This window comes from Pseudonaja textilis, chromosome 5 (genome assembly GCF_049901715.1).
Source record: "Pseudonaja textilis isolate UNSWEBS1 chromosome 5, rPseTex1.2, whole genome shotgun sequence".
Lineage (NCBI taxonomy): Eukaryota > Metazoa > Chordata > Lepidosauria > Squamata > Elapidae > Pseudonaja > Pseudonaja textilis.
This window is the reverse complement of record NC_141994.1, coordinates 53,785,902-53,812,536: the sequence shown is the minus strand read 5'-3', so window position 1 is coordinate 53,812,536 and position 26,635 is coordinate 53,785,902. Positions and strand designations below refer to the sequence as shown.

General features: G+C 37.2%; 1 protein-coding gene across 1 annotated transcript in view; it reads left to right on the top strand.

Moving 5' to 3' along the window:
- The window catches only part of STAB2 (stabilin 2), an 88,643-nt gene that overhangs the window by 14,147 nt on the left and 47,861 nt on the right, over positions 1–26,635 (top strand). Inside the window, exons 7-29 of the mRNA XM_026703296.2 lie at positions 340–465; positions 1,000–1,196; positions 1,863–1,996; positions 3,408–3,541; positions 5,657–5,739; positions 6,712–6,861; positions 8,358–8,501; positions 9,319–9,381; positions 9,485–9,604; positions 10,410–10,463; positions 11,030–11,110; positions 11,290–11,442; positions 12,337–12,396; positions 13,229–13,312; positions 14,631–14,717; positions 14,929–15,040; positions 16,346–16,526; positions 18,477–18,570; positions 19,354–19,512; positions 21,166–21,261; positions 22,221–22,316; positions 25,108–25,155; positions 25,602–25,738. Of these exons, the coding sequence (XP_026559081.2) occupies positions 340–465; positions 1,000–1,196; positions 1,863–1,996; positions 3,408–3,541; positions 5,657–5,739; positions 6,712–6,861; positions 8,358–8,501; positions 9,319–9,381; positions 9,485–9,604; positions 10,410–10,463; positions 11,030–11,110; positions 11,290–11,442; positions 12,337–12,396; positions 13,229–13,312; positions 14,631–14,717; positions 14,929–15,040; positions 16,346–16,526; positions 18,477–18,570; positions 19,354–19,512; positions 21,166–21,261; positions 22,221–22,316; positions 25,108–25,155; positions 25,602–25,738 (2,593 nt within the window). The remainder of the gene's footprint in view (positions 1–339; positions 466–999; positions 1,197–1,862; positions 1,997–3,407; positions 3,542–5,656; positions 5,740–6,711; positions 6,862–8,357; positions 8,502–9,318; positions 9,382–9,484; positions 9,605–10,409; positions 10,464–11,029; positions 11,111–11,289; positions 11,443–12,336; positions 12,397–13,228; positions 13,313–14,630; positions 14,718–14,928; positions 15,041–16,345; positions 16,527–18,476; positions 18,571–19,353; positions 19,513–21,165; positions 21,262–22,220; positions 22,317–25,107; positions 25,156–25,601; positions 25,739–26,635) is intronic.

The following is a 26,635-nucleotide window of genomic DNA, read 5'->3' as shown; positions in this document are numbered from 1 at the left end:
GAATCCCACCATTGATCCCATCCCATTTAATATGATTAGAACTTCATGCAAGCTTCTTCTTAGGAATACATTATATTTTTAGCTTTTTTCTTTTTCTTTATCTATTACTACTATAATAGTAGTAGTGGTAGTAGGCCAAGTTGGAGAAAGCTAATTTAAGAAATATTTGTATTTTTGTGCTTTTTCTCTTACCAACAAATACAACCAAGTTTTTGGAAAGGTAGTCTTCTAATGTTGAAGTTGTTATACATTTAACACTTGAAGAGATATGTTAGTTTGCTTAGCCTTGTAGCTTAGCAAAGCAATCTTGGTCTACTGTATTTTCTTTATTCCCTCCAGAACTACCAGAATGTGAAGCCTTACAGTGTCCAGAAAATTCCAGATGTTCTGTATCAAGTGTAGACAAAAGCCAATTGGAATGCAAGTGCCTTCCCAATTATGAAGGTGATGGCAAACAGTGTAAACGTAAGTAGCAGTCATAAGTAGCAGTGAACCCAAAATAGCTCTTTATTTCAGTTTTAACTGGTTTAGGAGCTAATTTCATATCAGTACTTTGAATAAAGATTTTCAAGCTCCCAATGCTTGAAAGTGTTCAATGAATGTTCATATACTTATTTATTCATTCATTTAATATTTTACCCACAACAATGGAGGGATGCTCCATCACCAAAATGTGAATGTTAGTGGCAAGAAAGACCAGTCATATCACTAGGCAAATAGCAATATTTTCTTGTCCTTTGGCTCAACAATAAACATATCCAAGACCAGTTCTGGTGGCAAAGGTGACTTTCCATTTCATCGTCAATGAATCCTACAGTAACTTAACACATATTGTTTCACTGGATTTCAGATCAAGTGCCAAATCTGATAAAGTATAATTTAATCATGGTACAATAATACTGATAAATGATATTTGGTCAAATAAAAAATGAGCATAGTACCTCATGCATGTATTAAGTCTTATTTTGCTGTCTTTGTATCATTATTTCCTCTCCAAAGCTATCAATCCATGCTCCAAAAAGGTTTGTGATCCTCATGCTGATTGCCTATATCTTGGACCCAATCATCATAACTGTACATGCCAATATGGATATGAAGGCGATGGCCAAGTATGCGTACCAATAAACCCTTGCCAAAAAAACTTTGGTAACTGCCCTATAGGTTCCACAGTCTGTATATATGATGGCCCTGGAAAGGTAAGTGTACAAGTAGAATAGATTCTGGCTGAAATTAACATAGTGCAGTTCACTGATGTTTCTTCCTCCAATTTTAAAACCATGTTCATCCTCTTCCAATGCAGCTTCCCTTAATACACAGTATATTTAGCACATAGGTATAATAAATAAGGGGAGAGTATGCCACCTAGTTGCATTGCTTTGTCAACCTGGAGCCAGTCGGTTTTGCCATGTTCTGCCTATACTGTGGCTTCCGTTGTCTTTCATGAGGACAATGCGGTATCCTGGGATTCCCAGTTTCCTGTGCACTTTCCACAGCTTGATGTGACCAAAGCAATCAAAGGCCTTTCAATAATCAATGAAATAGATACTGACTTGAAACAAATAAGATTTCAAACGATAAAGTAATTCCAGAGAAATTGGAAAAATGCGTTCCTTATTAAGTTTAAAGCTTTTCTATGATAATGTATCAAGTGAAAATAAGACATTTATAAAGCAAATATTACTGGTAAATATAGCATTATTAATGTATATGACAATTTAAAGAGTAATTTAAGCACAAAAAAGATCTCAGTTCTTCAGAGTTTGCAAGTTTATATAGGCAAAGAAATGGAAAAAGAAAAGAAAAAGACTGATGAGTAAATCCCTGTTTTGAACAAAACTAACATGTTTTTCCTTTACATTAAGTCTCACTGTGAATGCAAAGAACATTTCAGGAACTATGTACCTGGTAAAGGATGCAGTATGAAAGATATCTGTGCAACCAACAATCCCTGCCATAACAATGCAGTATGTACAATGACTGTACCAGGACAAACCCTGTAAGTACTGCATCTTCTGATACTTTAGAGCAGGGGTGTCCAACCTTTCACCTTCCCTGGGCCACAATAGAAGATGAAAATTTGGTTTGGGCCGCACATAAAATAAAATAATAGTAACGATACCTGATCATCCAAAAAAACCATAGAAAACATAGTTAACATATTAAAGTTATTTCGAAATGAAGTTAGTGAGATGTTTTTATTATTTATTATTAATTATTTATTAAAAATTATTTATTTTTTATCATGGTTTTTTTATCACAGTTTTTTTATCATGGTTTATTTTCTGGCCAAATTTTTTTTGGGGGGGGGAGGGGCGGAGAGAAAGCTCACCCGCCTCGTGCCTACCCTTCCTCCTGCAAATTGCCCGGCTGGATGAGGCAGGACTGGAAGGCAGAAGCAGCAGCAGCAGTGAGGGCAGAAGCCTTCCCCCGCCACTGCTGCTGCTTCTGCCCCCGCCGTGGCTTCTGCCACCGCCGCCGCCACTTCTTCCCCCGCCACCGCCACCGCTGCTGCTTCTGCCCCCGCCGTGGCTTCTGCCCTTGCCGGTGCCGCCGCTTCTGCCCCCGCCGCCGCTTCTGCCCCCGCCGCCGCTTCTTCCCCACCACCGCTGCTGCCCCCGCCGCCACCCCCGCCATCGCTTCTTCCCCCGCCACCGGCGGGGGCAGTAGCGGTGGCGGTGGTGGGGGAAGAAGCAGCGGTGGGGGCAGAAGTGGCGGCGGGGCCAGCGGCGGTGGGGGCAGAAGCGGCAGCGGGGCAGAAGCAGCGGCAGTGGTGGGGCAGAAGCAGTGGAGGGGGCAGCGGCGGTGGGGGCAGAAGCGGCAGCGGGGGCAGAAGCGGTGGCGGTGGTGGGGGCAGAAGCGGCAGCGCGGGCAGAAGCAGCGGTGGCGGGGGCAGCAGCGGCAGCAATGGTGGGGGCAGAAGCGGCGGCGGCGGGGGCAGCAGCAGCAGCGACGGCGGGGGCAGAAGCGGCAGCGGTGGGGGCAACAGCAGAAGGTGGCGCTCTGACGGCGCCCACTTTTTCTCTTGCTGCTTGGCCTGGCGCTTGCCTCGCCCCGCCTCGCGCCTGCCTCTCCTCCTCCTCCTTGCTGGCTCTGGCATGAAGGTTGGGGTGGGCACTGGGCTGCATTACGAGGCGACCTGGGCTGCATGCGGCCCATGGGCCGCGGGTTGGACAAGCCTGCTTTAGAGGAAGTGAAAGCTAATCAGAAAGTTTGGGAGGGAAATGAAGAGCTGGGAAAGAAATACTGGTGAGAAGTCAAAATGCTTACTATTATATACTGACCAAAATCAAAAGATCTGCCATCAGTTTACAATACTGTTACCTTGCATTTGCTTAATTGCATCATTTGTAATACATGGGTTCTTAAGCTGAATAACAGCAAATAATACTTTATCACTTCTTGCACAGGTGCACATGCCAAAAGGGCTATGTAGGTGATGGATTTGTATGCTATGGAAACATAATAGATCAAATGAGAGAGATGAATAATGAACCTGGAGGTTATTGGCAAGGAAATCTGATATCTGCTATAGAACTTTTTGGTGGGTAAATTTAAAAAATGTAATTGAGAAAGACAAAAATGTTTGAAATATGTTGCTACTTATCAGAAGTCTAGATTTAAATGAATTTAGAGGGATACTAAAATCTCCTTAAATATAGCTAGATGTGTCTGTGTCTGTCTGTCTATCTGTCTACCTTTGAGTCAGTGTTGACTTATGCGGTGCTGCCTGAACAAATCCTTCCAGTTTTCCAAAAGAGTTTTACCATTACTTCCTTAATGGGGGCTGAGACAGAGTGACTGGCACAAGATTACCTAGCTAGCTTAATACCTGAGACTCATAGACCCCTAGTTTGAGCTTGATGCTTTCACCACAGTACACCAAACTGACTCTCTTAAACTCTACCAGCACCACTTTTTCAGTATTTTACAGCATGGGAACACCCAAGGGCTATAAAATTTCTATATACATTTACAGTACGATAAACAGAGTAACATTCTTTGAATGTTAACTGTGATACATGTACAGTATATTGGGAGTTACGCTACTGTGGTAAATTCTGTAATCTTAGTAATAACATCAGAGAGGGAGGGTAAAGGCATTGGAAAATCAATCAAAATCATTCCTTTTTGAATGAACTTCAATTCTTGGTCAACATAAGTGTTAATCCTGTGTGCTGAATTACTTTTTACCTCTTATGATTTTATCTATGTACCCATATTATCCATCAAATACAATGCCTAAAAAGTTCTTTTGCTTTAGTTTCTTAATATTTACATAAATTCACAATTCAATAATATACGCAGAGGTTGTATTCAGCAGATTCTGACCAATTCCGGAGAACCATTAGTAGTTTGGAGAACTGGCAAATACCACCTCTGACTGGCCCCACCCTATCTCTGCCTCCCGAGTCCCAGCTGATCGTCTGGGCCTTCTTTTGTTGCCCTGCACAGGAGAACAGAGCTGGAAAGCAGTTAGTGGGGAGGGGAGGGAATGTGGATTTTATAGTATCCTTACCCCAAGAGTGGGGAGGGAATGGGAATTTTGCATTATCCTTCCACTGCCACGCCCACCAAGCCACACCCATAGAACTGGTAGTAAAAAAATTTTTGAATCCCACCCCTGAATATACGTCATATACATGCGAATTGAATTATAGTTCAAATTAAAATTAAATATAGTTGTTTAATAATTTGCCCCTTTCCTTGTGTTAAAAATATATTTGGAATAATTTTTGAAAGATTCTGGATCAGGGAGGTCAGTGTCCGCATTCCTCCTAATACTTTCAATATTTCTATGTAAAGACCTAGCAACCTCTGGGTTTTTAAACTTAAAATCAGTATATAGTAAAAACATACAATAAAAATACCGCTCTATTCAGCATACTCACCAGGATGGTCTTGCCATAAATATGCCTAGGCTAAAGGGGTTGAAGCATTTTTAAATACTTCCAACATTTGGAGAAACCAAATAACATTCAGAAGCAGCTCAGACAAACACTTTCCTAATTCACTGAAGTATAAGAGGACATTTCACTAGTTCTCAGGCTATAGATAAATGGGAAATGGAAGGAAAAGGCATGTTGGCTCATGAAGAGAACAAGATAGATGAGAACAGAAAAGGAAGCTGGTATTTGGAGATACAAAGGATCTGTTCCTATAATTAGTTTTTGTATTTGGACAAATCTAATCTTATGATATCTTTACCACTCTGGTGGTGAAAATATATGTCTTATCTATTTTTTAAGTCTTCTTGCACTCTATAAATAAGAGTCCTCAGTGCATAATTTAATAATTATACATAAGTCTTGAACTCTTCAAGTATAAAAATATTGTTATTGCTGGAACAATTAAATCCCGCTCCAGAAAAATCACTAGGAAACTCACTATTCTGTTTCCTTTCAACCCATCAGCAGCACTATTTTGAAATGTATTTTTATTTTATTTATTACATTTTTATGCCACCATCTCCCATTAAAGTTGACTCTGTACCAGTTAAATTTTCCAGGTTTATAGGAAAGAAAATAAATGCAATATTGGATTCTCCAGAACTAAAATTTTAGACTACAATGCCCACAAAACAAGTGTTACTTAAAATGGTATTACTCTTTGCATTTTTTTTCTTTCTCTCTTGTTTCTCCCTTTTTTTCCTTTTCAGAAAGTGCCTATGAATGGCCATTGACTAGTTTGGGACCATTTACAATTCTTGTTCCAACAAATAAGGGGCTCAATGGAATCAATGTAAGTAAATGGATTATTTTAAAATGGCATGGTACTTTACTTACTTCTTGTTTAATTCTTCAAAAGTGATGTGATCCAAAATGTACAAAAACTGCCTTTTATGTATGCTATGCATATGTATGTCAAGCAAAACAAATCTGTTGGGATTTTGTTTGCAAAACTCTAGACTATGCATTCTTACAAAATAAGTAAGAAGAAATGTTCTTGACTTTGAGAATACTATTCTATTCATTCAAAATATTTCATGTTTTCATGCAAAGTGATTGTTGTAAAAATGAATTGCATTGACTCCTTTAAATGGTCCATGAACCAATTTCTTGAAACAGCTGCATCTTTCTTTCAGAGTCACGCAGAAATTTAAAAAATGATAGGCTATTTTAACTGTTATGCTGACATGAGATCTGAATCCAAATCTTGTGGAAGCATGCACAGCTGTACAAAATACCACTTTCTAACAAAAATATGTGCGTGCTTTTTTCCTGGAAGTATAATATGCATTGTCACAATTTCTTTTTCTAAGTACCAATTAGGGTATTTGGTTACTAACTGTGCATAATATTTTTCATCTCAATTCATATGAAAACTGATATTTGTTTCTTTTTTATGACTTTAGAACTGATCAGTACTTACTCCACTAATTGTGTATGTTCCCATTTCCATTTGGACTAGAAATTTGACAGTCATCCTGAAATTTTTAAGTTTCTCTCTTGGGTAGTAATCTCTAACCTGTATGTAATGTGTTATCTTTTTAATATATTTTACTGTTTTTTTCCCTGAAATGCTTCATAGAAGTACTTGAATTTTGTCTTCTTTTTCATGCTTGAACTTGCAAGTTCACCAAAGTTCACTTTCTCATTCAACTCATTTATGGTTACTTCTTCTAAACGTTATTGAGTGTTCTCCATGATTAATAATAATAATATAATAAAAGCTTCAAATAATAATCTTTTTGATTCCTTGGAAACCTTTTAGATTGAAGAACTTCTTTCTGATAAAGACAGAACACAATATTTTGTGAAGCTTCATATTTTTGCTGGACAACTCAGCCTGAATGAGCAGAATGTCACAAAAATGGTTTATACTTTAACAGGCAAACCAGCAGATATATTCAAGGATGAAACGGTTAGATATAATTGTAAAACTTACTGTGTCTTGAACAATTTTAATGCTTTTTACAATATTCTACTAGCTTAATTCAGCATAATTCAAATTATTGTTTCTAAAATTAATGTTTTAAAAAGTAATTTTTTTTCACTATTCATCTAATATATAGACACAGATAGATAATATTTGGACATATAGACCTAATACAGATAGTCTCAACCTATAACCGCAGTTGGGGATAGATCTTCCATTATTTGGCAAGACAGTTGTTAAGTGAGTTGCACCCAATTTTACAAATATTTTTTGCCATGGTTGTTAAATGAATCACTACAGATCTTAAATAAACCACATAGTCATTAAGCAAATCCAGTTTCCCTTTGACTTTGGTGGTTGGAAGCCAACTGGAAAGATTGCAAATGGTGGTCACATGACCCCAGGATGCCACAATTGTCATAAATATATGTCACTTGCCACATGTGCAGATCTTGACCACTTGATTGGGGATGCTGCATGGTCATAAGTACAAGGACCCATCACTTTTTTTCCATGCCATTTTAACTTTGAATGGTTGCTAAATGAATGATTGTAAGTTGAGGCCCACCTATATGTAGATGTGCATGCCCTCTACATAGATATCACCATCTTTTTTTAATGATCCCATAATCCCTTGTGGGGTGGAGTCTGGGCAACTGAATGGAGCTAGCAGAGTGTTTTAATGGCCAGACGCCCTTCCTATTACCAATGGGGAGTTTTGTTCAGCTGATATATTCTCAGTGTGTCCAGAGAGAGAAATACCTGCCTCTACCTAGGATAGAACTCACAGCCTCCTGATTGTGAAGCGAGACCTCCACCTCTAGGCCACCGCACCACTCTGCTGCACTATCCATAGATATATTGTTACTAAAATGCACCAGTCAGACTGAAGTAAACACAGTATTATTGCAGCTACAATACATTGCTGATTGACCTATAGCAGCCTGGTATATCCCTGGTCACTCAGAATAGACAATACTACCACTAAATGCAATGAGTCAAGATTTTTCCTATCTCCATCTACATGATATGTCTAGAGAAGAAGTGTCATCCTTTGTCTCCCACTGCAATCCCAAACCAGTGACTCCTTTTCTCCATTCCAGTTTGGTTCCCCCAGAAAGGAATTGTGATCTGGATCTTCAATGCCTCTTTGTCCTGATCAGTTGATTCTCCCTTCCCCATCCTTACCTCCTATGAACAATCACTGCAATCCAAGGCAAAGATCATGCAAATTAGAACTATTTTATTAAAAATTAAAGTATTTTGTACTATAGGCTCTTTGAATGATTTATCTATGTACTGCAAGCAGTATAAAATTGCAAACATTGCATCTGATAGCAGAATGAAAATGCTGAATGCAACAAAATGTTGAATAACATACATTTTAAATAACTACATTAATATATGTATTTTAGATAGTTTATAAATAATGTATTTGATATAGATCCATTATTTCATATTTGTCTTCTGGGCCATTTTAGGAAAATACGCTAAGAATCAGAATACAGGGAGGTAAGAAGAAAGGTAAAATCTTGCAAGGGAATATTGCTGCTTCAAATGGAATTATTCATATTATTGATACAGCCTTGGACAATGTGGAACCTGCTTTTAAAAGTGACAAAGAGGTGAGGTAAAAATAAAATGCAAGGGATGTCAAAGTATAATTCTGAATGGGATTAAATATACAGTATATTGTGACAATTTAAGAAAACAAGAGTGTGCCTGCAGTTAAGGAAGAAGAACGATGCATTTTAATGCATTGTTTTAATAATATATAAAATAAGCCTGTAAAACTGCCTTCTCTGTTCTGAAAGTCTCCACATGGGTTGGACTTGAACTTCCAGAATTCCAAGTTTATTCTTAGCGCTAAAAGACTATCTGATGAATGTTTTCATTCCTTCCAAGAGAATCCAATAGCTGAATACTAGAACTTTTGCATACAAAATAGGTTTCCTGCCAAGCCATCATTGTCTGTCTTCACTTCTGAATTCTAGTATCAAATAGCTTATAAAATCCTTGGTGGTCTCTGAGCTTGTTTGGTTGCTTGGCTGTTGGCTTGCAGTCATTTCCTTACCTAACTAGGTAATTTCATCAGTGCCAGTGAATGTGGGGTTTGCTCCTTGTTTAAATATAGCTTGCCTTCTCAGTATTGGGGGTGTGGTTTTTCTCCTTGATAGTTCCTTGTTTAGGATATTGTTTTCTGCTTCACTGTTTTTCGGGAGTTAATCCCTGCTTATCTGGGTATTAGCTGTTAGGGAGGATGTATTCTGGTCTTTTTTTGTTTGTTTTTTTGTTTGTTTGTTTGTTTTTGTTTCCTTTTTAGCTTTTTTTCCCTGGAAGTTCACCCACTTTTCAAAAGAGATAATGTAAAGCTAAGAAGGAGACCAAAGGACCAGAACACTTTCATCTAATCAATATTCAAATCTGGCTTTGTTTTCTTAGAAATCTGTAATGGCAATCCTTCAAGACAAACCAAGTTACTCCAGATTTAGATCCATGATAGAGGTAAGGTACAGCCAGAAATACTGAACAGACAAAATAGACAACCCTTTAAAAACATGTATTAATTCTATTGTGCAATTTTCCCCTCTCCCTTCTTTTAAAACAGAATGCATTCCTTGGGACAATGTTGGATAAACATTCTGGCCCTAACACAGTTTTCATTCCAACCAATGATGCTTTGGAAAACTTGAAAGAGAGCACTCTGGACTACTTGTCAACAAATGAAGTATGTCTTTAAATTTTGCATTTATGTTGTAGTGGAAGTTTTAAAACCAGTGTTAACTTCTTGTGACTGTCTGAACTAGTTCCTGCAGTTTCTTTAGCAAGATTTCAGAAGGGGTTTGCCATTGCTTCTTTCCTAGGACTCATAGAGAGTGACTGGCCCAAGGTCACTCAATTGGCTTTGTGCATAAGCTGGGGACTAGAATCCAATGTCTACTAGCAAGGCTACCTTGCTGCCTTAACCATAGATCCCCTTTCAATGGGATTTATGGACTAACCCAATTTATACTTTTAATATATAAAATTTCAGAGTTGCCATTCAAATAATCCAGTAATACAACTGATCATTTGTATGGGATGTTTTATCTATCGTGACTTTTTTTAACCATTGGTGAATATTGTTTGTAATAATGTGATTAACTTCATAAATAAATGGTTTTTTTAAGTCCAAAAGCTGTATAATCTTACCCTGTGAATGTAGGCATGTATGGTGTACGTATAACTACACAGAGACATTGGTTGTTTGACCTATAATATTCTGCTTGATAATATCTTATAATCTTAAACTAGAATCTGGTCTATTCCATAAAACAACAATTAACACAAATAATTCAGTTGGAAGAAGGAAAAGGAAGAGAAGGCAGGAGCTATAGAAAACTTCCAGTATCTTCTCAATCACATGTCAGCATTGTGCTTTTATAGAAAAAAGCACTATGACAGGGTGTGTTTCCTGACAGCCCACTTAAGCAATGCTTTTCTGTGCAAGTCTACATTTTTTAAAGGTTTTGTTGTTGCTGTTATTTCTGCAGGGTTCACGAAAGCTTCGCGAACTGATTCAGTACCACATTGTTTCTCATACACAGGTAAATGTGAAAATATTTTCTCTACTCAATTCATGTGTAGTTATTGCAGAATCAATATATATATGCATCTTTCCTCTCAGATATACAAATACGATTTACCATTTTTAAAAGTCGCTCATATGTAGCATCTCAACTGATCTTTGATTCGTTAGAGATGGAAAATCTTCACCAACTCTCCTTTCTCCTATCTCCAATATATAGATGAGTCATCCATATATCAGTGATAACTGATTGCTTGATCATAATGTTAACAGCAGTTATGATATCACAGCTTTTTGAGTTCTAAACCACATCCACAACAAATGAACGGTAGTTTACTAAACTTTGCAATAAACTTTCCCGCTGCTAAAATCTGTGATACTTTCACAATTAGGAGCATTAATGTGTTAATCACAAAAGAGGGAGTCTGCAATAATGATTCGTGCTGGAAAAAATAGGTGCATCATTTAGCTGCCAGTATTTTCATGGATAGATATATTACTACTCATTATAATCCATGAAAAAACAATAACTCCTGTCATTCTTTAGTAGAGTAAATAAATTAAATTCTCATTTGTTTCTTACAGCTGGAGGTTGCCAGCCTAATCTCTATAGGACACATCAAGACTATGGCTCAACAGCTCATCTATTTCAACTTCACTGAAAATGTAAATCCATGAAAAATTCAATTCTGATATAATAATTTTGTTCTACTATTTTAATTCAGTAAAATATTTGAAGAGTAAGAATTAAGAATAATAGACAATGGCACAAAATAACAGAAACATTCTGAAACAAAGTAATTTCAAAAGATAATAATCTCAATGTATGGTAATAATTTATGCAGGGGCAAGTCTTGGTCAATGGAAAGAAAATAGAAGAAGCTGACATTGCTGCAAAAAATGGCAGGATTTATACTCTTTCTGGTGTACTTATACCTCCTTCAATAATTCCAATTTTGCCGCAAAGATGTGATAAAGAGAAATCTGAACTTAAGTTGGTAAGGTTCTTCTGTCCATTAAAGTTCAAAATAGTTTCCAATCAATATTTATTTCCTTTTTTGCCTTCCTTCTCCTAATTAATTAAATAATACTTAGTCTGGTTTTATACTTATTTCAAATGTTTCTGAATTATTCATCATAACATGCATATCCAAGGAATGTACAATATTAAATATATTTTATAAATTTTAAAATTGCAAAGAGAGAGAGAGATTGCATTTTATATGTATGTGTATGTATACGCATACCTACAGAGTCATAGAAACATATAAACCACTAGCTATAAGCAGAATATCAATAACAGCATAAATAGCAAGATGAATAGAATAGAATAGAATAGAATAGAATAGAATAGAATAGAATAGAATAGAATAGAATATTGGCTGTGTGATTGGACGCACAAGGAATTTGTCTCTGGTGCATAAGTTTTCAGTATACATGCAAAACAACAAAGTAATAATAATCATAACAAAAATGATCCCCAAAAAGAATAATAACAATAATAGAAATAATGATACTGGTACAGAAGGTAGAAGTAGAGGAACAGATGAGAAGGATAAAAGTATTATAACCAAAACAACCAAGCTCAAAGGACACTTACGACTCCATAGTTCAACCTTAAGCTACACTTTGTCTTTCCTATTGGTAAAATTTTGGCTTGTTATTACATTTGTTTGGGACTTGCTTAGCAGAATATGATTTTAAAAAATCAAAATGGTAGCCATGAAAGTGTAGTTGAAGCTCCAGCTATGTTAATGTCCATCACATGAAAAACTATTGAAATGTTAATCACATTGTTATAGCCACCATCTTGCCTTTATTGACCTTACTCATGGACACCTTTCATTACACCTGCCAGTCCAACTTTCCTAAAGTGAATTGTCTCGTTTCAGGGAACTTGTGGAAAATGTACACTCCGTAGAAACCGTTGTCCAGAAAATTCATTACCCGTTGTAAGTAAATGCATCAGCTGCACAATTAGATAATAAATAAGATATACCTTTTTGATGCATTCCTGTTGTGGCCCACCAGTGGCCAGCGGAGCTGGCAGAAGATTTGGACAGTGTGGAAGTTGGGGAGGAACATGGGCCAGTCCTGGAGCCTGGGGAAGGCTCTGACAAGTGCCTTATGTCAGAGACAGAGATAGGGCCAGAGCTGTCTGATAGTTATCAGCTGCCTTCGGAGTCTGATATCAGTAGGGCAGAAGAACAGCTGGAGACTGTTCCCACTGTGTGCATGCACAGAGCTGCCAGGAGAAGGAAACAGCTAAGGAATAAAGGTTGACTCGGGAGTACAGACACAGGTGGATGGTGAATAGCCCCTCCCATAGAGGATAAAGAGGAGAGAAAGGGGAGTGGTGTTTGCAGGAGACAATTAGTTCAATTCATTAGGGTGAAGATCTGTTCCTGACTTCTTGCCAAGTATTGTCTGCTACAGAGTGGCGTTTGGAAGATATTGGCCTGGCAGCTCTCCAAGCCTGATGAAGGTCTGTAGTTGTGAAATTTCTTTAAAGACTGCTGGAAAGGAATTCACTTTAAACTAAATAAAAGAGGTTTTATCAGGATGAGGAGTCAGCTTCGTACTTTTGGCAAGCCTAGGTCAGAATAATTCCAATAAAATTTGTTATACTTTATATCATAGGAGAAATAATAAATCCAATCAACATTTTATGAAAATAATTTATTGTACAGTGAAACTAACAAAACTACTGTTTGCCTTACAGTATAACCCAGATTACTCTTCATGGTTAAGAATATTTATATATTTGCTTTTTTAATACTCCAGGCTTTTTTAAATATAAAATGCATCTACCTGGATTCATTCCTGATGAAATATGGCTGTGCTCAATACTGTAATGTGACAAAAAAGGTAAGATATGAAAATCAAAGTGTGGAAAATAATAAAAATTTATTGGGGGGAAAATCAAAGTGTGAAAGAATTTACACCTTCACTTTCTCACAGACTCTGTTCAGTCTTTGTGCAAGACATAATCTGATTGATTGAATCCCTTAAAGTGAACAAGGTTCTAGAAAACTGACTGTGTTTTGCTTGAAAGAATTGAAAAGAATCACAAGTGATGGCAGCCTCTATTAGCATCTCCATTTATACAGCATTATTGATCCAACTGGTTATATTCCAAATGACTGGGGGCTGGAAATAATAGTCCCAATTTATAAAAAGAGTAATAAGAATGGTCCATGCAATTACAAGCCTATCAACCATTTTGAGTGTCATTAGCAAATTATATGCTAGACATTTTAATCACAAGTGTCAAGCCTAGTTAGAGAGATAGAGTATAATCCAAGATGAACAGGCAAGGTTTAGAAAATAATGATCAACAATAGACCACATTTTGGTGCTCTACCATCTTATCCCATAGTACACTCCTAAAAAGAAGTTCTCCCTCTTTGTGGCCTTTCTAAATTTTAGTTGATTCAATTTACAGAAATGTCCTTTGGGGAAAAAAATAAAAACTATTGACAGGCACCTCCCTTTTCTGATGGAGAAATGGTATTCCCATACCATGTGGTGGCTAAGACACTGAGCTTGTCGATCAGAAAGGTCAGCAGTTCAGTGAGCTCCTGTTACTTGTCCCAGCTTCTGCCAACCTAGTAGTTTGAAAGCATGTAAAATGCAAGTAGAAAAATAGGGACCACTTTGGTGGGAAGGTAACAGCATTCCGTGCACCTTTGGAGTTTAGCCATGCTGGCCACATGCCTATAGAGATGTCTTCGGACAGTGCTGGCTCTTCAGCCTTGTAATGGAGATGAGTACCGTCCCCTAGATCCAGAAACAACTAGCACGTATGTGCAAGGGGAACCTTTACCTTTACCACCTTAAGCATGAAGTGAAAATTGGGGAAACTATTTTAATTAACTTCTATTGGGTTTGCAAAGCTCCGTTTTTGATGTGTGGGTTAAGTCTGGGTAACTCAGGACGTTTATATAAAGGATTTTTCCTGTTTTCTGTTTTTACTTAATTTCATCACTTTCAATGCTGTCAATTATTTAGCAAAGATACGATTCAGCAATTTTTTGCAACAAGGTATACAGCTTCTGTATGGTCTGTCGTTTGTGAATCATGTTAATGATCAAAAGGGGGGGAGTCAGAGACAACAGGAGTTTAAATCTACTTGTGAATTAATGTTTCTAAAATGATTATAATTCTTTCCACGCTTGTTTCACAGGAGCCTGAGTGTTGCAAAGGTTTCTTTGGCTCTGAATGCAATCAGTGTCCTGGTGGCTTTTTGAATCCCTGCTCTGGAAATGGCCAGGTAAATAAAGGCATGCAAATGGCATTATCAGGATCTATGTCACCGGTTGTATGCTAGAAAATGGGTTCCATTCCTTGACCAGTTCCTTTCAGTGGTTCGTCTTTCTGATGAATATAGCAGGAACTGTCAGCTCTCATCTCCTCCAGATCAATGACTTCTAACATCACTTAATGGCCACATTCAAACTTGCATTTTTCTCCCCACAATGCAGTGTATGGATGGGATGAAAGGAAATGGCACTTGTATTTGCAAGAATGGATTTGAACGCTCGCAGTGCCACTTTTGCACAGATCCCAATAAATATGGACCACAATGTGACAAAGGTAAGCATTCCTCTTTCAGAAGATAAGGGAAAAAGCTATGTGGGCGCAATGCAAATGCAAACTCAGCATGAAGTGTCAGATCTAAAACCAATGGAATCGGGGTTTTGCCCAGGCATTGGGACTTTTGCAGAAACCTCCCACTGCATCCTTTTGCAGGTCCAAAAAGCCATGCTTGGAAGGTACAGATAACTTTCAGAACGCCATAGATGTGCTGTTGTGGTTACAGTTTGAGCAGGGAAACACATTCTTTAAATACCTGTTAATTTCTTATTATTTTCTTACAATTCACTAGCCTCCTGTTCCCCCAACCTTTTGGGCACCAAGGACTGGTTCTGTGGAGAGAGCTTTTTTCGTGGATCAGAAGGGGCGTGGTTTCACATGTGGCCCACATCCCACAGATGGGGCTTCGCTTATTTGCATGGACTGGTTTCTGGCATGCCACGGCCCAGTACCAGTCCATGGACCAGGGTTTGGGGACCCCGGTGCTAGAGCACACCCTATATGTAGTTGTTCCCAACTTACCGGGAATACAACATGTCTACAAATAAAACTGAAATCTATATAGATCTATTTGCACCAAGATAGACTATAGTTTTAAAGGTGGCTGGAGGCTTTTTCATCTTCTCCTCAACAGGGCAGGCAAAGCAAGGATGAAATTGACTAAAGTGTTGTTATTCTCCCACTCTTCCCCTTTCATTTTTTGTGTGCTGTGGGGATGAGGGCAATTGCTGCAGTAGTTATGGCAGCTAAAAAAAATGAGGTAATGGCTTTTGTTCCTTGCTCTCCTCATTTCTGAACCATTTCTTTCAGACTGCATTGAAGGAGTGGGAAGTACAAATAGTCCTAGATTACAATGGGGTAGATAGTTTAGTATGTGAAAATCCAACCATTGTTTCAGCAAACTGTAGGAACACTTACAGTTATTAACATTTACTATTGAGTAATAGCAGAATGAATTTGGTAGAGGAAGTTGTTTATACATTTTTTTAAAAAAAAATTAAATTTATTAAATTTGTTAAATTAAATTTAAAAAAACATTTTAAAAAAATCTTAAAAGGAACTGGCAATATCCCATTAAAATGGCATTCTCTATGTATTTATGACTCCCATTATAAATGAGCACATTCCCTGTGGAGATAGATATTAGAACTGAATCTTTCTTCTTAATGTCAAATGACAGAGATCTTCTCTAAGAAATATAACCAGAGATTTAATGAGCACTTTTTAAAAAGAATGACTCCAAATTATAGGCCCATTTCATTTACTTCACTGGTATTCCTCCCTACCCATCAATCCTTTCTGCAGAATGTATGTGTGTTCATGGAAAATGTGACAACCAGATAGATGGTGATGGGAGTTGCCTTCCTGGCTCATGTAAAAGTGGCTATACTGGAGATTTCTGTGACGCACAGGTCATGCCATGCGGACCTTTTCTTCAGCTCTGTGATGTTCATGCTGATTGCATCTTAAGAAATGGTACCATGAGGTAGGTACATAATGTACATCTTTTGTGCCACTCAGATAGTTTACCTAGGAGCAACACTTACCTTCTCAGTTATTTGCTTTATGAACATTCTTGCATATACTTGTAACTTTATAATTGGGTTTTTTTTCTTGCCTATCCTATCTGATTATGCAACACTTCAAACGAAAGAGGACTGATTGTTATTCGTACTGTTTTTCACCTCATGGACCAGCAGTTCCCCTCAAGGGAAGTGTCAACCCTGAAGCTGGCCTGAGCGAGGGTATTTTCTGAGCTGAGGGATAGGGAGAGGGGAATAGAGATCGATGGGGTTTGTAGCCAAAACAAAATACTTTCTCTTGGGAACCAAGGACATTCCCACAGGTGGTTGGAGAGAGGAGGAGCGAAGTTACTAGGAAATTGAAAGACATTGTCGTGCCCCTGTTAGAATCTGACTCCAAGGGAGCAGAGGAACAACTGACAGGAAATGGCAGTGTGGCTCTGGAGGTTGTGGAGGAAACTGGGGAAGGGCACAGATGGGCTGGGCATTCAGAGGAAGACCCAGGCCCATCCCCTCTTCATCTTAGTGCATGCAAGGAGGAGCAGATAAGGGAGAAACATGAATGGTGTGGTCTACTGGGGAGGAAAGGGCCTTAATCCCCTTCATGGGCTGCAGCTGTGAGGATGTTTAAAAGGACAAACTGCTCATGGGCCAGTGCTGGAAGCAAAGCGTGAAAATATTTCTAGTTTGTCAGTTCTTATCTGAGTTTTGGCGTCCTTCCCAGTGTGTATATTTCGATATCTGTGGATGTCTTCAAGCCTTTCTCCTGCCTTGCCTCATTAATTGCTTCAGTGTGGTTTGCGTTGTTTTTTCCTATTTATAATTTATATGTATTTTGAATTTGAACAGAAGTTCTTCTTTTTTGCAACTGTTTTTTCTCCAGTCAATGCTAATTGGACCTTTAAAGCCAAGTTGAAGGAATTAAAGGGACTACACCTGTTTTTGTGACTTTGTTGCTTTTGTATCCCACCCTGGGTCATCACATACATGATGATTGGACCATATGACTGATTGTTTGGGGAAGGGGGAAAAACTTTTACTTTTAACTAGGTGAAAACCATGGGAATATTCAGAATTGGTTTTCACCAGCCTGTGTCAATATGATATATCTAATAAGCTAGTTCTTTGAGAATTCTACCTGCCTCAGAGCTCTATTTATTATGGGTGTATTACTTGGACCCTGACAAAGGTTCTCCCAAGAAATTTCTGTAAGAGAAGAGCAGGCAGAGTCAAGCAAGTAATCAACTTTGAGTCATAATATTCCCACAAACAGTCTAAGCCCCTCTTGAATTCCATTGACTCGTATCTAGCACCAATTTAATGCTGACCATTAGTTCATTCAATTCTTGGGTTTAGGCATGTGTAATAAATCATCTTAACTGGAACTCAGTGTATGGTTCTGGTTCTTCCTGTTTGACAGTTTGTTAAGGAATTCTTTTTTTATTTCATACCATACACAGGTGAGCATGCAGACATTTTTATACTCACAAACTGGCTTTTGATCCATTGTTTCAACTCACCATGTAATATAGTAAATTTAAATCTTTTCTGACTGGCACTCAGAAAGACATGTTGCTTGCCATCCTCATAGACAAATTAGCCAGCAATATACATCTTCTTTTGACATGGACTTTATTCCTGAATACTGAAATCTCAATATAATTTTCTCCACCTGCATAAAATGCAAGTAGCAAATTGCAAAAGCATATGCAGATGACAGCAGTGGAGTACAAGATGGCTGATCTTTGTCAAGATGAAGCCTCCCAACATTCTTGAATGCTCAACTACATGTCAAGCTTCCTGCACCACCTCTTATTTTATTTCTCTGTAGAAGCTGCTGTCCAGTGCTGAAATATATCTGTTTTACCCTTTCCACTCCTATTAATTCTACGTTCTTTTATGTACAATTTTAGCTGTGCTTGTAAACCTGGCTTTGAAGGAGATGGAATAATTTGCAGTGAAGTTGATCCTTGTGCTCATATAAATCCACATAGCTGTGATGCTAATGTAAGTATAAATTTCATACTGTTTACTGATTGAATAAACTTTAAATATAGACATAATCTTATTTGATCCCATTTAAATTCTGAATTACATTTTCCAAATTGATATCATTTTCCAAATAAAGACATATTTGCATTTAAAATAGTCATTACCAAGGGTAAATAAAACACTTGTATATTTCAAATTGGTTTCATTATTTTATTTGAATTAATGATAGGCAAAGGAAGCAAGTTCAACAATGGCCAGGAAGCACTTTCCTCTTCTTTTTCCAATACGCGCATAAAGTCGCTAAAAGAATAAATAATAATCATACAGGTCATTTTTCAGGTTCAGTTCTCCTGTTTTGGGTTTTTTGTTTTTGTTTTTTATAATTTCATAGCATCTGCTTTAATTAGTCAACTGAGCAATGTATTTATTAATTGCCTAACTTTGGATTTTTGACAGTTTATTTTTGTGAATAAGAACAGGGTTTTTTTGTGAATAAGAAGTTATCTTTCTAGTTTTTGGGTTAGTTATTCAAATTAACCAATGTATTGTTTTTCCAGTCCTGAGATCAGTCATTTTTCAAAATGAAGATTGCACACAAAATAGTAATTCTAGAAAAGTGATAAGCAAAGCTGAGCAAGAAACGAGTGCATCATGAGTAAAATCTGATCATCTTTCTTAGTATTGAGAGACTTAATTGTTCCATGCTATTACATACTGTATATTGAGAGAGCATACTTTCCTTTCCTCTCACTTATTATGTATAAAGAATAGCATTTATTCCCAGAAATATATTTGTAGGCAGAATGCATCAAGACTGGTCCTGGAACTCATGAGTGTGTATGCCAGCCAGGATGGACAGGAAATGGAAGAGATTGTTCTGAAATAAACAATTGCCTGCTGTCAAATTTTGGAGGGTGTCACACTAATGCTACTTGCCAATACGTAGGTCCAGGCCAAGTAAGTTTTCTTCTTGCTTAACTTTTTACATAATATAGATTTTATGCAGTAATAAAAGACAAGGTATCAACTTATGTATCTCAATAATGGGGAACACCCTTCTTCATGGGGCTTCCTTCCAATATATTGGAAATAGAACACCAAACATTTTCCAACAGTTTGGTCAGTGATGACCCTGATATATCTGGAGGGCACAACTTTGAAGAAGGTAGTTCTATAATGTTGGGTTTGTGGTATTTGTAATAATAAGCATGCAGTCCATGGATAAGGATACCCATTGAAGGAATTATAGTCATTTAGAATTGCTGAAGCACTGATTGAAAACCATTGATATATTTACTATCAGCCTTATATCAACCTAGCAGGGCATCTGATAAGCAGCAGAGGTGAAGATCAACTTTGTGTGTGTGTCACATATATGCAGTTATATGTGCGTGCACACAAAAAAAGAATACCATCAAGCCAAACCCATAGACTCATATAAATGAAATGACTATTTCTTGATGTGAAGACATGATATAGAAAAAATGTCAGACAGAGAGAATGGAATGGAATGGAGTAGAGTAGAGTAGAGTAGAGTAGAGTAGAGTAGAGTAGAGTAGAGTAGAGTAGAACAGCACAGAACAATAGAGTTGGGACGTTGGAGGTCCAATCCTGTGCTCAGGCAGGAAACCCTACATCATTTCAAAACAAATGGTTGTTCCATTTCTTCTTTAAAAAATCCAGTATTGGAGCATTTACAACTTCTGGAGGCAAGTTATTCCACTGATTAGTTGTTCTGTTAGGACATTTCTCCTTAGTTCTAGGTTGCTTCTCTCCTTGATTAGTTTCCACCCATTGCTTCTTGCCCTGCCCTCAGGTGCTTTGGAGAATAGCTTGACTCCCTCTTCTTTGTGGCAACCCCTGAAATATTGGAACACTGCTATCATGTCTCCCCATGTCCTTCTTTTCATTAGACTAGATATACCCAATAGGATGGTACACTGTAATTTTACCAACATGATTTTGTCTCACACATCCATCGCCTGGAATTCTTATAAGTGCTGAGCAAAGAAAAGGTTTGGTGTAGTGTTATTGATTACTCAGACAGTCTTATGGTGGATATGATGGACATTCAGGATCCTATACATTGAATCGACTTTAGAAATACATCAAGAAATAATAAGGACAATATAGTAATGAAGTTGTTTGACAGAATCCAAGAAACTGGCTCCTTTTCAGATTTTAGATACTGCATATTTTATTGTCTGAAAGATTGGGATACTTTTCGAAAATATTGAAACATATTCACTTTGATACAGCCTTTACAGTAAGATACATCATGAATGGAATACCAAATAAATAGAGCCTGCTATACAAAGTATATGATAGTTGAACTTGTGCATCTGTAATCCTTGGTTCTTGTTCCTTGTATGGGATGTTCAAGTTATCGATATAACTTAATTCTGTGTTTTAGCACTGATACAATAAATGAATTGTTGAATCAGCAGGATTTATTGAGTCTATTTCCAGCATTGTCCATTGGAATTGACAGTTGCAATACTTCATCCTAAACTTTGTTTCTTCAAAACTTTTACTGAGTCAGTGATTTATAGGAGTGAGCAAATCTATTTCAAACATACTAATGTATTCCTTATTTTCTATACAACGCAGAATGATTGTGAATGTAAGGAAGGATTCCGGGGCAATGGATATGAATGTGAACCAATAAATTACTGTTTGGAACAAAGCTGGAAATGCCATCCATTGGTGAGTTATTCATTTGGATTGGTTTATAAAAGGTCTCAAATTCTCTATAACTTTATTGTTGAATTGAACAATATTGAAATAAACTTTAGCTTGTGACTGGAGAACAAGTAGTCTTTTGGGATCCCCAAATGGGATGCTAAAATTGTCTAATCTTTACAACCCAATTATATGTTTTAGCACTTGTATTTAAAAAAATGGAATGCTTGTAATGCTATGGAGAGAGTTCTGATTTCTAACCAGTTGATATTATGAGTCATTTACTCAAGCAATCACTTGGCCTACTTTATGAAGATGCAAAATCAACCCTCATCCCAAAAGGCTGTCACCTGCAGATTCCCACTGGACAGCCTCCTGATTGGAATTCTTTAGATAGGTTCCTATCATCCTTACATATTCATATTTCACTGTCTTATTGGCAATCAACAATGGTTCAACTTGCAGATGAGCTTAGTGCAATGCTCTGAGGGTTGGACCTCAGCTCAGAAAGGTGATCTCAAATTTGAAAGTGTGTCTTTGCAAGTCAGGCAGTTTTTCTCAAACTCAAAAAGCAATTTGCTTTTCAAACACGATCCACAAATATGATAGATCCAAATATCTCTCCAACTTTCTACCACTTCCACATTTCTTACCTGTGTACAATCAACTCTAGTTGTGGCATCAAAGCCACACTAGATAACTCTCTAATGGATTTGTCTCTCCTCAGAGAATTTTATACCAGAGGAGCGGTTGCATTCACACAAAATGAATGCCAGATTGTAGTTAATTACATTATGATTTAGTCACAAGAATGTAAATAAGCACACTTGAGTCTTTCAACAGAAAAGCATAGCCATCAACAGAAGCCTTAGCAGCTCTGCTACACATGGGTTATCTTGTATGTTGCAAACCACGTCACACCAAGAATTCACAGACACAAATGTTTAACTTATTATAAACTTACTTTAATAAATGTTTCATAGGCAGTTTGTCAGCTCACAACTTCTGGAGTCTGGAAATGTGTGTGTTCAAGGGGATACAAGGGAGATGGCAGTAAATGCTATGGCAACATTATGGATGTAAGTAAAAACTCTTTAAGTGATCTTATAATCAGTTTTCTGACTGTGTTTACATTTATCTAGTCAGACAAACGTGGGATTTTTTTTTCTAATCTTTTTATCGACTATTGCCACAAGACATCTATATATTTTTTCTGTGTAAAATGATTCAGGGGGGTGGTGTATCTTCATCACTGGGACAAATCATGGAATGTGTATGAGAGGCAAGGTTTCGTCATGACAGGTATATATGTATTACCTCTGTGAGTATGTTTCTCAGTATGTGTCCATTGGGAACCATAGCTTCATTCTGAATCACTTAACTAAAAGCTTACAATTGTGTAGCTAGTAGCATTCTGTGGAACTACTTCTCCATCACTGTAGATTCTCTGTTTTGTTTCCTTTTTATAGAGCGGGGGTCTTCAAACTTGACATCTTTAAGACTTGCGGACTTCAACTGCCAGAATTCCTCCTCCAGTCATGTTAGCTCAGGAAATCTGGGAGTTGAAGTCCACAAGTCTTAAACTTGCCAAGTTTGAAGACCCTTGTGATAGAGTCTTGGCAATCTCACTTGGGCTTTATTGTTTCCACCTAGGCCACCCAGTAAGTTTCTGATTATAGATGCTTCCCTCTCCCATAGAGGGCATATTAATGAGAGAGGTTGATATATTACCCATGTCCCATTTTAGAGTAAGAGCTCCATAACATTGTAGTGGAGCTTCTCCTCATCTGGAAAGCACTACGAGTTTTTGACACTATACTAATAGGAGCAATGATTCAAATCACAAAAGACAATAGAACTATGTTTGTTGTTGTTCTATTGTTGTTGTCATTGTTCATCACACAGTCAGGAAAATGTTTAGACTGGGTTTGACCAGTCCTTCCCATGGAACTGGGATGGATAAGGTTGTTGTATGGTAGTGTTAAAGGTATCGTTGTAAGATGTAAGTTCTAAGTAAAGTTGCCTTTTGCAATTGACTGACAATTATTTTGTCAATGCTGATAGCATTCAAATGGGGTTCCACATATTTAGAGATGATGATGATGATGATGATGATGATGATGATGATGATGATTACATATACAACAACATGAAATCACAGCTGCCAATCTTTAGTTGGTGTTGGTCTTCATTCATGTGGAATTCTTCCTAAGAACATAGGGTATAGTACTATATTGAGGCAGTATATATACAGATCCAGGCAGGGTGACCTTTTGTTATGAAAATGTGGTCAATGTACAGATTTTCTAAGTACCGGGCAGTTTGTTCAAAGTTTGTTGGTATGGCACCAAGTGTGCCAATAACCACTAGGATCACCACTGTCGGTTTATGACCTAATCTTTCTCATTCAATTTTCAGAACTTGATACTTTGTGATCTTCTCCAAATCTTTGTCTCTATTCTACTATCCCCACATCAATTATTCACACTTTCTTCTTTTCAAACAATTACACCTGGTGTATTATGCAGCAAGACTATCAATTTGTATTTGGAAATCCTACAATATTTTAACCTGATCATTTTCTTCTACTTTTTCAACTATATGTTCCCCACCCATTTGTTATTCTTATTTGAATAAATAGGATCCGATTAGATATTCAACACTATTGCACATAACTCTAGCATATACTTGGTACACCACCAGAGATGTTTTTCTTACCCCTATAAACTTTTATTATGCCAATAATATATTGGTGAACTGCCTCAATTATCCACAAGGTGTGAATTATGTATAACAGTTGGAGTCCTATCTCTCATATTTTTTTATAGTCAGGATCAACTAGCAATAGATTTATTTGCAGAACTGAAGAATGCCCTTTGTGAGAGCATCAGTACAGGGACCTGCCGTGGTACCAATTCTCCCATGGGCATTTTTTTATTTATTGAATGAGATCATTTCTTTAAAGTTTCCACCATACCCAGGAATAACAAGACATCTTACTAAAATCTGTCAACATTGCAACAACTAACAAGCTTTTGGTAGTCATACACCTTATTCAAAGGCATATGCTATCACCTGCCCCACATTCTAGATCTTCTTTCCAAGCTCCAGATAGCACTTCCTCATTCAGACCATCAGTCATTGCAAATTACCCTAAGTCATATCACAGAATAACATTTGTGACTTATAGTATCATGTATATCACAATTATTAAAGCTTCTTCTATCTAGAGATCCACTCAGTGAAGAAAATGGACACTATAGAAATTTGGAGTTTTACACTATGTTATGTACATGTGATCTTATCTGTTGACCTTTCTCTGTCATTATTGTGTGGATGCATGTAGACCTGGCCCTGCTATTAGATGCACCGTTAACATACCTGCCTTTTCACCAATAAGTGACATATTGTTACACATCAACCAATGTTTTGTAGAAACCAAAAAAGAGAGAGAAGAATCTGTAACTGTGTTCTTCAAATAAACACCTGACTATTCAGATATTTACTTGATTAGTAAATTTGCTTGCTGCAGGAACTGAGGTAAATAACAGGGGTATTTTCAGGTATTTTCAGTGTGTCTACTAAAATGCAGCTGAGCTCTAGAATGTTTCAGATACAGGAATACATATATGTGTGGGTGCCAATAAATCCATCCAGAGAATATCACAGCTAAGCAGTTTTTATAGGGGGGAGGGGAAATCTTTCTTAGACATTAGGATTTTAGTGATCCAGATGAACTCAACTGTATGTACAAAGGAAGATTCTACCAAAGCTTCAAGAAGCCATTTGCTACAAACCTTTATGCAATAACACATCACTGAATAATGATAATATTAACCGCTAATAGTAATTTATTTTTTCCCTGTTCAGGAATTGACTTCTCTGTCAGGCACAGCTGGCTTTAATGAATGGTTTAATGTGAGTAACTCTTCAAAACTATTTTAAAAAGGACTCCTGTTATGTATGTTAAGAAGTAAATCTCTTTGTGTTCCAATGACTCTATTTCCTACAGAAGTTTGCAATCTTAGCGGCAATTGGACTAATACTTTTTACAATACATTATCTCTCTTCCAAAGAGGATATAATCACTTGTTGAGATGTAATATTTTCCGAAGTTTAATAAAATTACATATAATAATCAAAATTACTGTAAAAACAATTTCAACTGCTTGACATTGATAGTTTGCTTCCAAAAAGGTCTCATTGCTGTTCAGAATTCTCAACATTAAAGTGCTGTTATAGTTTTGAAGTCCTTTCATTTTTATCTTACTGTTCCATAATAATTTTTAAAAATTGGAATCCTCCTGGCCTTTAGGGGAAAAAATCAGTTGGTAATAACAATACATTTTATTCTGTGCTTCCAGACACCTGCAATAAAAACTCTGCTGACAGATACGAGCAATATAACTATCCTTGCACCTTCTCAACATGCTATTCAAAACTTGAATCAATATACAGCTTCTTTTTGGACATCCCCAAAACACATTCTGTTCCTAACCAAGTATGTTAAAGTATTTTGGTCATAATTATTGTTTTGTTTATTTCATATATATACTTTGAAATTCCTTTATACAGAGATATTAATTCTTATAACACATTTGTCTGCAAAGTCATCACTCAAGCTGTACATTAGCAAAAGAGGAAATAAAGGTGAAAAGTTGTGACCTATTTAAGATAATAGTTCTAAAATTTTAGAAATGTACACTCACCAAACTGGTTGTTAAACTGGTTGCAGCCCACCACTGGAAGCAACCCATATTTTAGCAGGTCAGATGTCTCTTTCTATGTTTCCCTGAACATTGATTATTCATAAATGAACATTCAATTCACTTATTAGTTTGCTGGCATAAAACAACAAAGTGGTGGGTTAAGATCCAGTTTCAAGATTCTCTTTAGTCAGACTCATAGCATGGCATAGGCTTATTCGCTTATTTTAACAGAATCAGTTGGAAGGAACCTAGACCAACTTCCTACTCAAGCTGGAGAATCTATACCATTCCAGACGAATGGCTGTCCATCCTTTTCTCAAAAGACTCCAGTGTTGGAGCATCCACAACTTCTGAAGCAAGAAATTCCATTGGTTAATTGTTCTCATAGTTAAGAAATTTTTCCGTAGTTCTAGATTGGATCTCCTCTTGATAAGTTTCAATCCATTATTTCTTGTCCTGCCTTCAGGTGCTTTGGAGAAAAGGTTGGCCTCTCTTTTCTGTGACAGCCCCTCAAATATTGGAACACTGCTATCATGTCACCTCTAGTCCTTCTCTTTGTTAGACTAGACATACCCAGTTCCTGCAACTGTTCATCATATGTTTTAGCCCTTAACCCCCTAATCATCTTTGTTGCACTTTTATCTTTGTTGAACTTTTTCTAGAATCTTGGCGTCTTTTTTATATGGTGG